Genomic DNA, 19,594 nt, shown 5'->3' on the forward strand with positions numbered 1-19,594 from the left:
AACAGAGGCACCAAATGTCTCCTGTACACTGAATTCATTATATGCATTTGTAATTTTGCCTAAGAATTAGTGACATAACTAAATCCCAGTGAGAATTTAGATACATTTAGGAAATATATACTGAATATTGTACTACTATTTTACTTTATTTTTGAGTTAGAGTTTGCTCTATTGCCTAGGCTGGAGTGCGTGGCATGATCTCAGTTCACTGTAACCTCCAACTCCTAGGTTCAAGCCATTTCCCTGCCCCAGCCTCCCAAGTAGCTGGGACTGCAGGCGCACACCATCAGGACCGGCTAATTTTTGTATTTTTAGTAGAGTAGAGACAGGTTTCACCTTGCTGCCCAGGCTGGTCTGCAACTCCTGGCCTCAAGTGATCCACCCACCTCGGCCTCCCAAAGTGCTAGGATTACAGGCATGTGCCACCATGCCTCGCCTGTGCTACTATTTTAAGTAGAACCATTAAGGCCATATGTTATTATATAATTTATAATTATGTTTATTAGATTTTAATCAAAAGATACTCTCTCTTTATCTTAATAGTGTCCCAGCAAAACATTTGATGGTTTCGACTCTACAAAGGACTTCCCTGATGATGTTATAACCTTTGCAAGAAGTCATCCAGCCATGTACAATCCAGTGTTTCCTATAAATAATCGCCCAATAATGATCAAAACAGATGTAAATTATCAGTTCACACAAATTGTAGTAGACCGAGTTGATGCAGAAGACGGACAGTATGATGTTATGTTTATCGGAACAGGTAAATTTCTTAACTTCAGCTGTAAACCTTCTTCCAGTACACTATGTTTAACTGATTAAGTAAAGTTGATCTGCAAACATCTCAGCAGTTGCGGTGCCAACTCTCTGTGCAATCGAAAATCGACATAAAACTTTTGACTTCCCCAAAACTTAATAGCCTTCTGTTGTCTGGAAGCCTTACCTAACATAATCAGTTGATTAACTTCATATGTTATATGTCCTATATATAGATATTGTATTTCTGCAATAAAATAAGCTAGAGAAAAGATTCAGAAAATTACAGAGAAGAGAAAATATATTTAATGTTCATTAAGTGGAATTAGATCATCCTTGTCTTCCTGTTGAGTAGGCTAAAGAGAAGGAAGAGTAAGCATTGGCATTGCTCTTCCAAGGGTGGTAGGAGCAGATGAAAACTTGTATATAAGCAGACCAACACAGTTCAGACTCATGTTGTTCAAGGATCAAATGTATACTAAGAACTGAGTCCAGTTTTTATAGTAACTTTCAAAGTATAATTCATCTCTAATAAATGACTTAATAACATGAATATTCTTCTATTACAAGTTTATTATCTTTTCCAAGAACTTGAGACATATTAATTCAAAATAAATTCCCTTTCCAATGAAAAGTTGGTATGTTTAAAATCAGGTAAAGCTAATGATTAGGTGAGCAATCAATGTTTATAATTCTATCATAAATTTTCTGGCCAGTGGTTTTTTAGAACAAAGATATATTAGTCAAATCCCACCTTAAATTCCCAAGACATTCAGTAATAGTTCCAGAATATTAGTGTAAAATTATCTTAACTTTAAAATTATGATAGGGAGAACATCGTCTAGTAAATAAATATTAGCAATAGAATTTTTCAGTGTTTCTGCCATACAATGAAAATTAGAAAAATTTCCATCAAATAATTTGAAAAAAATTTATTCAAATAATTCTTAGATACATTTCTATGACATTTAACAATTCATTTTTACGAATTTCATAATTAGAAACAGACTTTTTCAGGTATATTTTCAGAAAGAATTTCATTGTTATTATGATATATTATTTTATTTTTTTCCCTGCTCTTTTTAATAGTAAAATTATTTTTGAAAGTCCTGGTTACAAATCTGATACTTGCTACTTAGGGTCAGATTCTAAGGTAATAAATTTCTAGTCTCCATTAACGCTGTTAACTGACATAAATCAATGGGAAACAGAGTGAGTGCTCCACTGAAACCTTGTATAATAACATTTATTTTCCCTTAGTGAGAAACAGAAAAAAAATTGCATTAACTACAGGGGAATGGCAACCATATAGTAAGTGCTTTAAAGACTTAAAGTTTTATAACAAAATTGTGAAATACTTATGTTATCAGGTGTAACAGTGTCAGGTTCTAAGCAGTATATTAAAAGTCTACTTTTATGAGTGAGAAAGTTTCTCTACCAAATAAAAGAATCCCAACCAGACCCAGGGTTTTGTAAAAGTCAGTGAATTGCAAGTATCAATTTCTGGTTATAAACATCCTTAGAAAATATAAGAAATAGTATTTCTCTCTGATAAATATTAGTTTATCATTTAACATCAAATTATAATTGAATTTCTTTGCAGAGTAAGTTTGTACGATAATGTCACACTTGCCTTTTTCTTCACCTCTGGCTTAAATGTATTGAGAAGCTTCTTACTCACTGTCAAAGCAACCAAGCTTGCTTCCGGGTATTTGACCCAATAAACCCAATCATGAGCTTTTAATTCCTCTTGGACACAAACTGTCTTTAAAGGCACCAATTTCATGAGCATGTTGAATGTCTGATGATGTGGATGGCTATTGGTCAGTAAAGAGCAGGGCCATCTGTCAGCAAAGTAAACTGATTAAAGTAATTTTATCTTTTAACTAAGTTGCACATCATAGTATATTGATCCTAGTTGAGTAATCTGATTCAATTTGTGTGAAATTGTTTGAAATACTACTTGGTAAAACTTGATCTGGAAAACATAAAGTTGTGTTTTGATACTGGAGACTGCTGGATCAGAGGCACTGGGTAGATTAACCTAAGTTACCTTTAATCTTTAGTGTTATGAGCAGTCTCAGGTCTGTAAACATAGAAGGGTCCTCTTAAAGTGTACTTTTTTGGTTTAACTTTACAAGGGATAAATTAGCAACCTTTCTTCATCTCATATAACATATCAAGTTGGTTCCCCGAAAATAGTTATCAATGAATTATTTTTCTCATATCATTTATTCTTTATTGACAAGATTTTCTTCACAATTACTCTGTTGAACTTGATTAAAAGGAACCAATTGAAGCTAACTAGATTTGATCAAGTTTAGTCAGAACTGGAAGGTTGAAGAGTAAAATTTTTGAATTTAATAAGCCCCCTCATTCCATCAAGAACAGGAACGAACATACCTGTAATACTGGAAAATTAATAACTTTTAAGCCCAACTAAGAGTAAAAGTGACAACTCTTGTCATTAAAACAAGTTGTCTCTTTTAACAATGCAAATTACATAAACAAGGTTTGAAATCTCTATAAAATATGCTCAATATTTTTATGCTTTGGCTTCTGAATGTTAAATTTGTTTAATGCTCTAAAATGGATTAACCAGAGTGTGCATTTTTGAAAAACCACTGTAATAAGTAATCCTAAGTGTTTATTTTTGAAAACTGGGTATTGCCATTCATTACAAAATGGCCATTGAGCCATCATTTGGAACTTCTAAGTACTAAAGACTTTTAGATGACAAGATGAGCAGCCAGGGTTCTGAAGCTCTGACTACTTCCCTTGCTTGACAACATTCTTTGCATTTTTCATTTATATTTAGTCTTCATAGAAGTACCCTGATTTTGTAATAAAAGTGGAAGAACCTGTCATATGACAAACTGGTATTATTTTAGGTTTTGTTTCTGAGACACCAGACAATTAAGGAGATATTTTTAGAAATAATAAAAAGAATTAATCCAACCCAGGCAATCTCTTTGATAATTATTACATTTTTAAAAATGTATGCAGTCTCATGATAAAACCTTCTTCAAGTCTTAATATATTTATAAAAATTCAATCTTTTATGTTCCAAGGATGTCTTTATAGTTTATCCTTATACTTTGTCTAATTGCATGAATTATACTTAAATATATATTTTACTTGTGTTTTGACCAAAAGAGAAATTAAAAGGAGAACTTATGTCAAACTGTACTTTGTTGGGCAAATGCATACTTCATTCATTAACACTAAACTCTGTTCAGCTCTATTTAACTTGTGGTCTTCTCCCCGCTTTCTTTCAAAGATGTTGGGACCGTTCTTAAAGTAGTTTCAATTCCTAAGGAGACTTGGCATGATTTAGAAGAGGTTCTGCTGGAAGAAATGACAGTTTTTCGGGTGAGTGCTGCTTAATTTCAAGTGTCAACAAGTTCAGTTGTACGTCTTTCCCCCAGGACAGCTGCACACTGAACTTGGTATGGACAACTAGTCTAGCATACCCTTCTAATTAGCTTGTCAATTAGAAAGCCAGACACTAGTCAAAATAAACCTTGAAACATTCAATGCTAGTTAAATCTAAAGATGTAAAGAAATATATTTTTGGCTCATATTTTGTTTTCTCAATGATAAAATGTATTATTTACATTTTATATTATTTATGTAAGTTACTTCAATGAACAAACTCTTCCCCACTCCTAAAATCTATTTTACACATTATAGTATAACTGAAATAATATGTAACTTCCATGAATGTACTAAGATAAATATATTCAGAATGACAGAATAGTGAAGACATTTCAAACAATTTTTAGCTTATGTATGAACTATTTTATATTTTCTTAAAGAAATCATTTGTTTGCAAAAGACAATTTTATGGGTTTATATCACTGACAATAAATTTGTTATAGATTCCTAGTCTACACACTTAAGAAATACACATATTTTTCCCTTTATCCTGAATCACAGATGGCCCAGAGAGGGTTGTATAGGGTTGGAAGAATGGGGGTATGAGTGAGCGAGGGTGTTGGGTGGAAGCATCAGGACATAAAGTGAAGGGAAAGAGGAGAACTGGAGTAGTCTAACATATACCATGTGTCTGTTATTCCTTTTGGGAAGTCAGCTAATAGAAATAGTTCAAATTGAAGCACATCTTGAAATGATTAATTACATATGACAGAAAAATACATGACTGTAAATGTGTTATTAATTTTTTTGATAAAAGAATATAAAAAACATTTTTGAGACATTTATAATTCCCCCCCCCCAAAAAAAAACCCTCATGCATAAGAAGAAGTTGGTAGACAGAAAATTGAGAAAATATTGGATCTAGTCTGACAACTTCAAGTGATATCATTTAGTCTTCAGGTGTCTTTGGCAGTTTATCTATAAAATGAATGGGCTGGATTAAAATTTTCAGTTGATTCAGTATTTCAATGGTAAGCAGTTTTCCCAAGATGTCTTACCCCTACATTTTCATACCCATGTACAATAAGGTATTCCTCTCTTCAGTAGTATTTTAAAGAAAAAATGAAGTATAATATGGAAAACTCCTAATATATATTTATGCAATTGGCATTATAATTAACATTGAAACATACAACTGCTGAATTGTAACATAGATGTTTTATGGTAACAAACTATATAACATTTTACTGGAAAGAGTTTAGACTCTGCAGTCATATCTATATGACATGTCCATTTGGAACACTTAAACCATCCCTCTGAGCTCCACCATCAGTAAAACAGTGAGCATAATAATTATTTCACCAGGAGAAGAATTAGAAACACTATATGTAATGCATCAAAGACAGTAACAGGCACTTAGCTCAAAATGTCATTGTTAATATAATTTTATTGTTTTAGTTTAGCTAAACTGAAAATGAGCTACATTTCCAGTAGCCTTTCCTACTAATCCTTGGTTTAGGCCTTCAAAATAATAAAATAATCATAATTCTACTATAATTTTTAAAAATCAAGTACATTAGCCTTATTTTATTTGTAATAATTTGTATGCTAAAGTATCAATGTGATCTAAAGTATCAGTCTGGTGTAGAGTGATGACTAATCCTTATCAACACCATGTTGCATAGGTTACCCCAATAAGCAAATGCATTGGTACTTTATCTTAGAAATTAAAAACAACAACAACAACAACAACTAACAACTATATAAATGGACTCTGTTAGCTATTATAGAGTACGTTTAGATTTAGAAAAGTATAGGCACGGAGGGGTGGATATATAAATTGCTGTCCTGTCTTTATTGTTATATCTCTAGAACCTAAAATGTCTTTTAAACCAACATGTATTAAATGAATGAATGAATTACTATTGATGAATAAATGAAATACAAGAGATTAAAGAATTTAAGGCCTTCATCAAGGAGACCATGATTAAAGTGAGGTGCCCAAGTGTGAGAAAAATAAACTAGGAACATTCACAAGTTATCATCCTGATTTTGCACCATATTATTCTCCAGTAGAAAACCTTTACCAATATCATATATTTGGAAATGAATGTTGCCACCACTGTTACAAATGAAGTTATAGGAGACACTATAATATTGCTATCTTAAGAATTTCTAATTGCCAGAATCTCTTAATTTTGCACTTGTCATAGTTCCTTTACACATTTCCCTTCAGTTGTAGTTCATTAATTAATTCCATTGTAAATAAATGTATATTTGTAGATAGGATGCTCCTGGCACAATGCAAAGTTCTGATGATACAGAGATGAACACACTATAAAAATGGTCTCTGACTTCATGCAGCTCAAAGACTCTGATGTGTTATTCATCTCAGTTTCTAGGACTTAAGTTTCTACCTATTAGTACAATTACATTTTATTTTGTAGAATTTTATCACGTCACGACATTTAAAAAACAAAGTTCTTTTTTATTCTTTAATTATTTTCTGATATGAATTAGAATGTGCATAATTTTGCAGTAATATTGTGTTCCAGCAAATTTTTATTATTTATATCTCTAGGGATTTTAAGTTTATATTTCACATCTCAGCTATGTTGTTTAGTACATTAATAAGAATTTTAATCTGAAAAGATGTTAATTTAAACAGACCTACTAAATGACTTTTAACAAAATTATGGGATGTTGGAAACCAACAATCTTGCAAGGATAGTCCTGCCCTGCATAACAACATTATGGTCAAGAATAAATGGCACATATGACAGTGGTCCTATAAGATTATAATGGGCCTAAAAAAATTCCATTGCCTAACATTTTCAAGACTATGCTTTTGTTGTTATTTTACACTGTACTCCTTCTACTTATACAAAAATGATTATAAAACATCCTCAGGCAGATCCTTCAGGAAGTATTCCAGAAGGTGGCATTGTTATCATAGGAGATAATGTGTTACCTCCTATAATACAGAGATATCAAATATATGTGCTATTGACCCTGAAGTCCTTCCAGTAGGACAAGATATGGAGGTGAAAGAGATTTTGATGGTCCTTACCCTGTGTAGGTCTAGGCTAGTGTATGTGTTTCTGTCTTCATTTTTAACAAAAGGAGTTTTAAAAGTAAAATAATAATAATAAATTTTAAAGATAATAATAGTTTATAGAACAGGAGTATAAGACAAGAAAACATGTTGGCATAGGTGTACACTGTGTGTTTTAAGCTCAGTGTTTTTACAAAAGAGTCAAAATGTTGGCCAGGCACGGTGGCTCACACCTATAATCCAAGCACTTTGGGAGACCAAGGCAGGTGTATCATTAGGTCAGGAGTTCAAGACCATCCTGGCCAACATGGTGAAACTCCATCTCTACTAAAAATACAAAAATCAGTTAGGCCTGGTGGTACGTGCCTGCAATCCCAGCTACTCAGGAGACTGAGGCAGGAGAATTGCCTGAACCAGGATCCGGGAGGTGGAGATTGCAGTGAGCTGAAATTGTGCCACTGAGCTCCAGCCTGGGCTACAGAAAGAGACTCCATCTCAAAAACAACAAAACAAAACAAAAAGTCAAAACATTTAAAAAATTCAATAGTTGTTGTAAAAAGTTTACAGAAAGCAAAGATTAACATATTACTGAAGAAAGAAAAATAATTCAAAAAATTTAGTGTAGCCAGTCTATAGTGACTATAAAGTCTACAGTAGTGTACAGTAATGTCCTAGTCCTTCACATTCACTCAGCACTCACTCACTGACTTGACCAAAGCAACAGCCAGTCCTGCAAACTCCATTCATGATAAATGCCCTACACAGGTGTACCATTTTTAAATCTTTTCTACCACACATTGTACATTTTCTATGCTTAGATATGTTTAGATACACAAATACTTACTATTGTGTTATGATTGCCTAAAATATTCAGTACAGTAGCATGCTGTACAGGTTCCTATCTTAGGAGCAACAGTGTATCATCTAGCCTAGATAGTAGGTAAGTGTACTTTGCAATTTTTTGCACAATGACAAAAATCATGTAATGATCCATTTCTCAGAATGTATGTCTGTCATCAACCCATACATGATGGTATGAGTTTTTAGTATGTTAGATTTTTTTTTTTTTTTTAGCATTTCACAGTTTCAAGAGAAATACACAACTGACTTATACCTGTGATAGCTATTGGATGACATTTGTGTAGCGTTTAAGATATCATGAGAAAATTTCATTATCAATCTGTAACAACTAAATATAAATAAGCAATATTGTGCTGGCATGGAAATGCTTGTTTAGGACTTTAAAATTTTGTAAAAGGATTGCTTACGTCTGAACACTTTCTTTTATTTATTTATTTATTGCATTTTAGTTTTTGGGGTACATGTGAAGCACATGCAAGATTGTTGCATAGGTACACACATGGCAGTGTGATTTGCTGCCTTCCTCCCCTTCACCTATATCTGGCATTTCTCCCTATGCTATCTCTCCCCACCTCCTCACCCCCCGTCCCTTCCCCATTTCCCCCCAACAGACCCCAGTGTGTAGTGCTCCCCTCCCTGTGTCCATGTTGAACACTTTCTTTGATAGAATACGATTTCATTTCTCTTCTCTGCTATGCATTATTGTCATTATTATTTCTTTGGCACTCAAGTAGACAAAACATATTTGGGCAAAGTTTAGAGAAATATTTACTTTCAACATTCTATTCTATCAGGCAAAGTTCATACATATATTGTGGTCTAGCAATTGGAATATTTCACTGTCAAACTTTGTTTAATTTTACAGTGGTAGGGGGAAAAAAACACAACATTTAAAGCCATAGCCATATACAGTGAAATAAGCAGAGAAATTTTATAGTTTCTTTGTTTCTATTTGAGCCATGTAAGTCATTCCATTTAAAATAAAATACTATCAAAAAGGTCAGGGATAGTTTGACAAGGTAAACAGAAAAGGTACTGACTTAGGGTCATGGTAGTATATGATATTCTTGGATTTTTTAAAGACATTTAATGTTACCTAAACAGTTAATTTTACAATATTATCATCTTCATGAGGCCATGTTTATTATGTGTCCTTGACAGAATGAAAAACCAAACCTCATATAAATGCAAGAATTAAAACCAGTACTATACCCATTTCCATCTTGAGGTTGGTTTCAGGAAAACACCCTGACTAATCACACACATTCCAGTGGTTTCAGTTACATCCAGTATACTTTTATTTGGGGTGAAATCAAATCTCAATCAGAGTATAGAAAGAAAAATATTCCTTAGTAATAAAAATTTTCATTTTAAAGTAAATTTTTAATAGGTAATAAGAGGTAAAATAAAATTGGCATTGGTATAGGACTCTAGAAATGACTTTGATTTGCTATAAAATACCTCAAATGACATTAAAATTCCAAGAAATGAGTCTAATTCCAAATATGATTTGCAATCATAAACCTGAATTTGAATTGTATTTACTATGTGATTCTGAACAAGTTAGTTAAAGTCAATCGAGCCTCAATTTCTTCATCTCACAATAAGGACTGAGATTATAAATGCTTTTTAAAAGTGATTTTTAAAAATTAAGATTGCTAGTAAATGGCAGCTATTGTTAACTAGTCACACAAATGAAAATCTCTTTTAAAATGCTTGAAATGTAAATATATATACCTTGTTTTATAAAAATAGTCAGAAAATATAAAAGCCTAACTTATGCTGATTTTTATTTTAACTAGTCAGTTAGGGATTTTCTTTCCAGTACAGTCAAAGAGGGTTTACTTTTGAGGCCGAAATGTTACATCAAGTTGCAGTGCACGTAGGACAGGGGGCTTTATTTATAGTTCTATTGACTGCAAAGAATTGCATGGTACATTGATAGCACATGCATTTTAAACTCAATTTATGCAATATTCCATGAACAGCTCAGCAAACAAATGAAAGAGTTTAATTTCGTTCAAATGTAAAACACAATTGATACTTTCCTAACTTAGTCTATTAACTAATTCTAAAGGAGTGTCCTTGTGTTTAGCATCTAGTAGGCTATGTCAGAATCTCCTGGGATCAACAGGTTGAAAAGCTTTGCAAGTGAGAAAGTTTAATAAGGACTAGATTAAAATATCTGAAAAAAAATCTAAATGAGAGTCATAGAAAGCACTGAAAAGATACTAAGTTTTAATTTTATTTTTACTCGAACACCAATTAAATGCAACTGAAACCAGTTTCATGAAAACATGTTTATGAAGCTACATCTGTTTTAAATGGAAGTCATATTCACTACCCACTATTTCTCAGGAAAAAAAAAAAAAAAAAAAAAAACCGATAGCTTGTTTAAATAAATGTCATCTTAATATATTGTCTATTAAAATTCAACCACAGGCAGCATATAGCACATCTTATTTCAAACAGTTATTAATTTTCTGGTCTAAATAATAAATAAGGTTCCTTTAATTAATGGATTGTAGGATTGTAAGTTAAGAATGTTAAAATCTTAATATGACACAATGGAGTCTATTATGTTCTAGGGTTACTTTTATGTTTTAACATTCATATATGAAATAATTAATTTTCATCTATCTTATTGATATTTAGTTGTTCATATTGTCAATGAACATGAAATATATAAATATTAATCAGCTTCATTTTTTAAAGTACATAGAGCTAGCTAATTTCACTTTAATTACTTTAGCTATTAATCCTTCTCTGCTTAAGAAACACTTTCCCTGAACTTTGATTGTAAACTTTATGTCAAAAAACCTTCATGAAGTAAGCTCCTTAATAACCACATAACTATTTATCATGTGAAATTGTTGGAAAGAAAGAAGTATCTGTGGAAAATTTTTCCTACTTTTCTAAATTTTCTGTTTTGGTCATTTATTTCATTATTGTACAAACTTAAATACAGTCTTCAATTTTTTTTAAAAAAGCTGAATATCCATGATACATTGTGCCCTTAGTTTTTGAGATTTGAGGCTACTAAATTCTAAAGATTATATCTCTGCATAGAAAAAGTTGATAGACATTTGTTTCATCATAGTTGTCTTTATGATTGATAATTTTTGTGGAAAATTATATTTAATAATATAATTCATTTAAGCTATGAAAGTGGGAAAATATGGAAAATCTCTAAATTATACCATTACTTTAACGTACATCCTAAATCATTTGTCTCATTTGTGTCTCAGGCATATTGTCTTAAATTTGTTAAGAAAAATCCTGTCAACTCAGCCATCAGGTTTCAAAGTAGAGATTTATAGTTCTACAGCACATAGGGAGTAATTAAAACCACAAGAGCTCACTAGGGAAGAAAAATGGCATCCAAAGGAGAGTGGAAAGGAGTGGGCAAGGAACAGTAAACATGTTAGGAATGACTACAGGATGAGAAAAAGACTGTGATAAAGGTCATTAAGAAATAGTTAATACAGAATTCCAAGGCATAATGGAATTTATTAGAGGAAGCAGTGAAGAAGAAATAAGTGGTCAACAGTAACATATAAAACAAAGTCCAATAATAATTCTGTATACAGAAAAGTGTCCTATCAGCAATACACAGTTCCTTGGTGATTTCTGCTTCTGAGGATAGTAGGCCACCTCTCTAGAATAAAAGCTAGATTCAGTGGGTTGAGTGGGGAAGGCATTGGATGAGAGATGAACAAGTAAAAGCAGTGAGTATAGACTATTTTAAATTATTTTTGAAGAAATTCCAGCTAAGCTATAAGAATCAAAGAAAGAATAAGAGGACTGTCTTTAACTTAAATTAAATGGAAGAAGGAGAGTATAGTGGGGTAAGTTGAAGACAGGAGAGAAAAAGGAACATTGGTAAAGAATTCATTCATTTATTCATTCATGCAAATACTAAGAATTTATAAATACCAGGTATAATTCCAGGTGCTAGGGATATGACTGTGAAATTAATAGCTAAAATCTCCGTCCCAAATTGTAGGGGACAGGCAATTAAAAAGACACGTGAGATCCCTCAGCTGCTTCTTCACATCCTTTCACCTCACTTCTGATTCCTATAAGGAGTCTTCTACTTTGGGCCCAGCAGGCCAAAAGAAAAGCAAGAGTCACACCTGGACTGTGGGAGATTTAATCCCCTGAGAACATCCAATGAGGAATGGAATGAATAAGTACCTTTCTTGGTGCAAACCTCAGTGGACAATTTTGAGAGTCATTGTCAACTACCCTCAGGTTTTTTCTCAGTGTTGACTTCCATAGTAAACTTTTTAATTGATTTTTTCCACCACCTTCTCAATTCTTTACCACTGCCCCAAACCTGCAAACAAGATTTTATCTCAGATTCTGCTTTGGGATGTGTGAAGAAACTCACAAGACAAAAAATGAATTACATGTATCTATATAAAATTTATTAATATATATTAATAATATATGTATTAGATAATATGTGTGTATATATCTCACCAGTAATATGCACTAAAGAGAAAAACTAAAGCAAGGAAATGAGATGGAAATGTGTGCGTATGCGTGTGTGTGTGTGTGTGTGTGTGAGAGAGAGAGAAAGAGAGAGAGAGAGGAGAGAGGAAGAGAGGGAGGAGAGATTTGAATAAGCACTATACCAAGCACATTTTTAATGTTTTTTACATGTATTAATTCTTTCCGTCTTCTCACCAACCCTATAAGAGAGGTACCATCTAACTTTCAAATGAGAAAAAATTACAAAAAGTTTACATACTTTGCCTAATACTGCATTTATAGTCAGATTTGAATCACAATTTGAGTCCAGCCAGTTTGGCTCCAGAGTCCAACTGTTCACACTTAATTTAGAAGCTTCAGTCACCTACACAGAGAGGCCTTTTAGGATCCTTCTTTCCACCTAATCCTCTTTCTTATCAGACCCCTCTGGGACCCACAAGCAGTCTCTGTCTTATCTTCATGTTTGTTTTGAATGAAAGATACAGCCGGCAGCACAGTTCATTGACAGTGAACCTAAAGGATATAAACTCATGTGTTCAGGTATATATAGGCTTTTGGTAGTCTGCCTACTTCAAAGAACAAGATTTATTTAGGCAAGTCTATACGCATTTATGATAAGCTCCAGACAGAACACTTATTGAAGTTCACTGGTGAGTGTTACTTCCCTAGTTATTAATTCTCTATGTTAACCTGTTACCAGACATTAAAGAGATTATATTCTCTGGCAAAGACCTGGGTGTAAGTCCTTGTACCTGAAACCAGCCCATGAAACCAAGGGCTGGCACTCTCAGCTAAGGCAGCGTTCTCCAGTTGAACAGAACAATTTTCACAGAATACCAACATCAGAAAGGACCACTCTGAGATTATGATGAATTAGGATAAAAAGAAAACCATTCTGTAATGATGTCCAAACACAGACAAAAATGTAACATTGTCCCAACCACAAAAATGACCACATATCCCATATCCTGCCTATCATGAGTGATTGCTACTTCTACACCCATCAGAGCTTTAGCCTTACTTTGTTCTTTCCTCCTAAATGATTTATGAAGATACCTAACCATAGAATTACCCCTGCTTTTTGACAATGCCCAATGTAGAATAAAGTTCTACTTCTTTAAACCCTCCCGAATCACCTAGCACAAGTCCAAAACATATTTTTCCAACGCCCTCTCACTATGCAGGCTCCTGTTTTCCCTTATATTGTAGCAAGCAATAACCTCAACTTGGTCAACTATAGGCATGTAGACTGTATGATATTGACACAGTCTGATTGTCTGCTCCACATATTTGACACTGATCTATGCAGCTTCTTTCACATGTCTTATTTCCCAATCACATTGCTTATCGTAGACACTGAAGTTCTCTCTCTGAAAATGAATGTCAGTGTCTTAATTAACAAATGGCTGACTGTTCTAATTGACTAAACACCTCACATGTTTCTTTTTCTCCTTTAGGAACCAACTACTATTTCAGCAATGGAGCTTTCCACCAAGCAGGTACTATCATTATGTATTGCCATAGATATCCAATATTTTGTTAATTCTTGTGTTTCAGATCGATATATTTATTTATTATCTATCAAATTTCACAGATTACTTAACAATTGTACAAAAAAAACAGGAGAAAACAAATATTATTCTCATAATAAGCTAGTAGATTAAAAACTGAAGATAGTTTCCATTGCCCCATATTTTTTATCAATCTCATCTGTGTTCTATAAACATATTTCCTGGATCATTATTTGTTATAAATTTTTACTTATAGTTTACTTTTGTCATTTTAATATTTTAATACTCCGTAATTTTCATCTTTTCTGATTATGTATATATGTGTATACCTTGAAATAGCATTGTGATATTTCAGGATATGAAAACATTTATAATTTATTTTTACTTTGCAAGTATAAACAAAAATACATTTTTAGAGGCTAGTAAAATTATTCACTGGCTATGTGTGTTTAGAAGACCTTGACTTAAAAGTTAATTTTACTTTTCCAGTAGTATCATATGCTAGAGAAAACAAAATGTGTATTTAACTGTGGCTAAATACAAAAGGAAAACAGAAAAATGGTCACTACCAAATAAGTTCCAAACTTCATGAATTCAAAAGTTAAGGGCAGCATGTTAATAGTCTTTCTAAAATTCATATCAAATGAATGCTTTGGCAAGACACTTAAGAAAAGTCAATTGCTTCTAAATACTGTGTGATATGTGTAGACAAATACAGTTTTAGTGTCTAATGAATTATATTTTCTCCATAAATGTTACCTAGACTTTCTTCTGTCCATTGTATCAATGGTAACTTCACACACACACACACACAGAGACACAAAGCAGAAAAACCAGAATGAAGTAGGGTATGCCTCACTTACTATAGTAAAACTTATATACATAATTGTAAAATATGAGAATCGTTTGGCTAATCTTATTCCTGAACTGTTTACATGTTTTATCTCTAACTATATTTTATCCCTTGAACAAGACACTAAATTACTCTGCCAGTAAAATTCAGTGTGTATCTTTTCCCCACACAGACATATCAAAATAGATTGATAATCTCCAAGATATTTAGAGCAACCCAGAGTGCAGATGTGATTGACCTGATACTGTTATCTTACACTGCATAAGTATGTGTTCACCTGTTCTTGTAATCTAAAAATTGTCAGAGGTTGGCAAGGAAATCTGGGGATTTCCAGGATGGAAGCTAGATAGGGATATTCTTTCCTGTAATGATTTTTAAAATTATTTATTTATTCTCTGCTAGGCCTCATTGCCAATCTTAATTACAGTACCTCCACATCTATTTTTATAAACCATTTCTTTCTATTTTACATTTTTAAAGCTACTTAAAAATTACCTATTAATCCAACATTTAACCAACAAAGAAAAACAATCTATCAATTTAAAATACCATGAGAGAAGAAAGTGTCCCTTTCCTTATTTTCCATTACTGGAAGATATGATTTGATTTCGTTGAAATATGACTCAATTTCATTCATGCTTACGGGCATTTTTAAAGTGAGGTGGTAATTTCAAGAAAGACAAGTAGCATTGCAACTAATTTTCTGGATAAATGAACCCATCTCCTGCTATAGCCCACAACTTGTGAAGGAGGATAGTGAGAAAGCCTGTGGTGATGTTAAATTGGGCAGAAAAAGCACATCAGGTTACTTACTAGTGACTGGATTATGCTCAATGGTGCCTAAAGTCCTACCCTATATTTCATTTGGATAATGTAATTATTTTTGCACTTCATTAATAATACTGCAGAATTATGGTAAAATGAACATGACATTGAGCTATAGTTACTTTTTGGCATTTTATGACACTTTAGGTTTTCATTATAATAATTTCAGTTGCCATATTTTGGTTTTCTGTTCTTTCCACATACTGTTTTTCTCCTAAAGGAATAAGACAGATTTTGATACTGTTATTTAGATAATAACACTTTTTCTACTTAAATGTCATATTCTTTAAAAATCTATATCTATATCCATATCTAAGATATCTATATATCTATATCTACACACACACATTTTGTTGATGCTTCCTAGAAGTTATTGGCCAAACATACAGATCTCTTGATTGTAGGACTAACCTGATGAGTAGCTTTTCAAAATAGCTGCAAACACAACGTATGGATTGACACGTCCATATATTCAAATTGCTTACTTTCAGTAGTGTCTAAGTTCATTTTAAAAAAGGAGGCTGTTGAAAAGAAAGAAAGAAAGAAAGAAAGAAAGAAAGAAGAAAAGAGAGAGAGAGAGAGAAAGGAAGGAAGGAAGGAAGGAAAGAAGGAAGGAAGGAAGGAAGGCGGGAAGAGAGAGAGAGAGAAGAGAGAGAAAGAATAGAAAGAAAGAGAGAAGGAAAGAAAAAAGAAAAAGAAAGAAAAAAGAAAAGAGAGACAAAACAGGAAAAGGAAAGCTTAACAATACTTAATCTTTTCTTCCCCAAGAATTTAAACATCATTTCTTAATTTGTCCTGGTTTATAGCTCAATTCAATACTATAATAAAAGTTGAATATAGCAAAAAATTAAGCACTTAGTAATATATGCTATAATTTTATTTTTTCCATGTAGTGAAATGGAATATAATATTAATGAAGATAAATGCTTCCACAATGGTTTAGATTTTATTGTATTATATTTCCCCTCATTTTACTTTGCTTGTCATAATAAGGTATAAGTTAGTTGGTGAGATTTAAGCAGAGAACTATTTTCTATGCAAACACTCTCTTTATAACCTTAATATTTTCTTAGATTCTTATAGGTACTTCAGTCTGCATTCAATTTATCTGGTTATTTATACATGTCGTTCATATATGAAAGCCTTTGGAAATTTAATTTTATTTATATTTATTGCATTAGAAAATGTGTAGTATTAAGCATACCATTGTTCAGAGACTGACTTTTTTAAAACTTATTTTTCATTTATATACTAGAGAAATTAAAATACACTTTTTTTGATGTATACCGTTACACGTCTCAGTATTTATGTAAGTTTTACTTAAGGCTTACTATAATTATTGAATCCTCTAGTGCAAGAAAAGAGAGCTATAGTACCAATAACAGTAAATGTGGAGAAATAGCCAACTAATTTTATTTTATTTTGCATTTACATAAATTTGCAGCTAATATGCTACGTTGGCTCAACTTTGTTAAAGGCATTTTAAAAGTTGTACTGAAATCCTGAATTAGTAGAAAAACAATATTTTTAAATCTTGCATATTCTGCCTCTTTCGGTAATACCAATTTCATTGAGAATAAATGCATTGTAGGATGTTTATCTGAATGCATACTTTAAAGATCTGTTAAACATGCTCATTTTTAAAAAGAAAGTTAATTCTTAGAAAAATTATACAAATAGTTCAAAATCACACAGACTGTTAATGTGCAGCGAGACTTAGAATCCAGGTATCTACATGCTCAACACTATGCTTTTTCCATAACACCTCAGCTTTTGGTTTGGCAGACTGCACCAGAGTGTACTTTGCTCCCCTTTTCAAAGATCTTTTGAAAGGGCAGTAATTTAGTAGTTTAGATTACTTTATTTAAAATAATAATCTTGGAGGTAGTGCAAGGGCAAGACAGTTCTTGGTGTTGAGCCCAAAGTTTTTTTCAAATGTAAGCACCAAAATGTTGCCCCTTCCCCTATCATAGGTGGGCATACTCCATCAAAGGCAATACAATAAGATACTGAGAAGTCAAAAACAATGATTTCTGCCTCTTGCCAGTCTGGAACACATGGTAATAAAGACATTTTGGTAGATGAGTATTATAAACGGTAAAGGTAAAGCAAACTTGCTAAGAACAAAAACTGAAGCTTTGAACATTATATTGCTTGGTGTATTACTGTCTTCATCTTCCCTTTGTTTTATACTTAATAAAAGACACCTGTTTTAGTCAAATATTTAGAACTTGCTCTTGCTCCATTTTAAACTGTCATCTTGTCTACAAGGCCTTTAAAGAAACTATTAATAAACAGATGATTTTTTTGAACCTTTAATTTATCTTTGATAAGTTACATATAAATAAACCCTTTTTCAAGAGAAAAAAAAACCTTAAAAAAACAAGAGAATTTTTGTCACAGCAGTAATCTCTTTCCACAGCAACAACTATATATTGGTTCAACGGCTGGGGTAGCCCAGCTCCCTTTACACCGGTGTGATATTTATGGGAAAGCCTGTGCAGAGTGTTGCCTCGCCCGAGACCCTTACTGTGCCTGGGATGGTTCTTCATGCTCTCGCTATTTTCCCACTGCAAAGAGGTAGGAAAAATATTGAAAATAAATGAAATGTTTGCTAGTTATCCTATATGATTCCAAATTTGGAACAGCTTTCTTCAAATAAGTATATTAATTTTTTTTAATGAATAAAAAGATTTGGGGGCAGAGGGAGAGGATTAGTTTTGTTTTCTCTTTTCTTCAAATAGTTAAAAAAAATCAGAAAAAAGTCATAGAGAAAGTCATGAACAGAATCTAGACTGAGCCTTGTGCCTTTAGATCAAAATACTCTGTTGTCCAAAAATGTTCTTCTGTTTCTATCCAGTAACATTCTTTCTCATTTTTAAACTTTAATAAGTCGATTTGTGTCTCTGGATGAACAGAAAATGCTCAGAGAAAGGAATTTATTTTTGTTTAGAGTCTTAGGTAGTACACAGGGGTCTAATTATAAAAAATCCAGAACAATTTATTTCTAGTTTTGAAAATATTACATTTTAATATGTGACATATGTAATTTTTATTAACATCCCAAAATATCTCTATTTGATTCAAGAAAATTTAAATGTTATATTATAGTTTCACCTTGCATTTGCATTATTTGAACTTGAAACATAAAACCATGTAATAAAATATCAACCTGTCTGTACACATGCAATATATATAGATAAATATATATCTTAAGTATACTTTTGATAATACATAAAAATAACTTTTTTGGACATGCTTGACTAAAAGTTGATAAGATAATTCTTTCTTCTTTTGACAAAATAGCCCTTTCAGCATATCCTCCATTACTCACTGAAGGCTGTCTTTCTCTTTCAGTATTTACCAGGGTTTAGGAAATGAGCAATGGTAGATGGAATTAATATACAGTATCTCAGTAACATGAGCCTAAAGATTTTAACAGCATGTATTATCAACCTATTGAAACATAAAATAAAAACTAGCTTTATGAAACCACTGCATTTTAGAAGAAATAAATTTGATTTTATTATTGTTTATTATAGCTATTTTTTTCAAAGAAGCTATGATTGTAGATTTTCATAGCTAGTGAGGTATGTCCTACAACATTTGTATCATTTTAAATATATGGTACAATATTTGAGCAAAGACATGGCCCTAATGCCTATTTAAATCTTTTGATTATACACTTTAGATAACATTTACTGAGTGTAGGATAATCTACAATCTAGTCTGAGAGACTGTTATGATTTCCGTTCTTTTGCATTTGCTGAGGAGTGATTTACTTCCAATTATGTGGTCAATTTTAGAGTAGGTGTGATGTGGTGCTGAGAAGAATGTATATTCTGTGGATTTGGGGTG

General features: G+C 32.3%; 1 protein-coding gene across 2 annotated transcripts in view; it reads left to right on the forward strand.

Moving 5' to 3' along the window:
* Nucleotides 1-19,594, forward strand: part of SEMA3A (semaphorin 3A) — a 381,041-nt gene that overhangs the window by 338,606 nt on the left and 22,841 nt on the right. For both annotated transcript variants that reach the window (XM_037736534.1, XM_037736535.1), the window contains 4 exons: nt 544-763; nt 4,037-4,128; nt 14,005-14,046; nt 18,159-18,316. In XM_037736534.1, coding sequence (XP_037592462.1) covers nt 544-763; nt 4,037-4,128; nt 14,005-14,046; nt 18,159-18,316 — 512 coding nt within the window. The remainder of the gene's footprint in view (nt 1-543; nt 764-4,036; nt 4,129-14,004; nt 14,047-18,158; nt 18,317-19,594) is intronic.

Source organism: Cebus imitator, unplaced genomic scaffold (assembly GCF_001604975.1).
Source record: "Cebus imitator isolate Cc_AM_T3 unplaced genomic scaffold, Cebus_imitator-1.0 Scaffold26, whole genome shotgun sequence".
NCBI lineage: Eukaryota > Metazoa > Chordata > Mammalia > Primates > Cebidae > Cebus > Cebus imitator.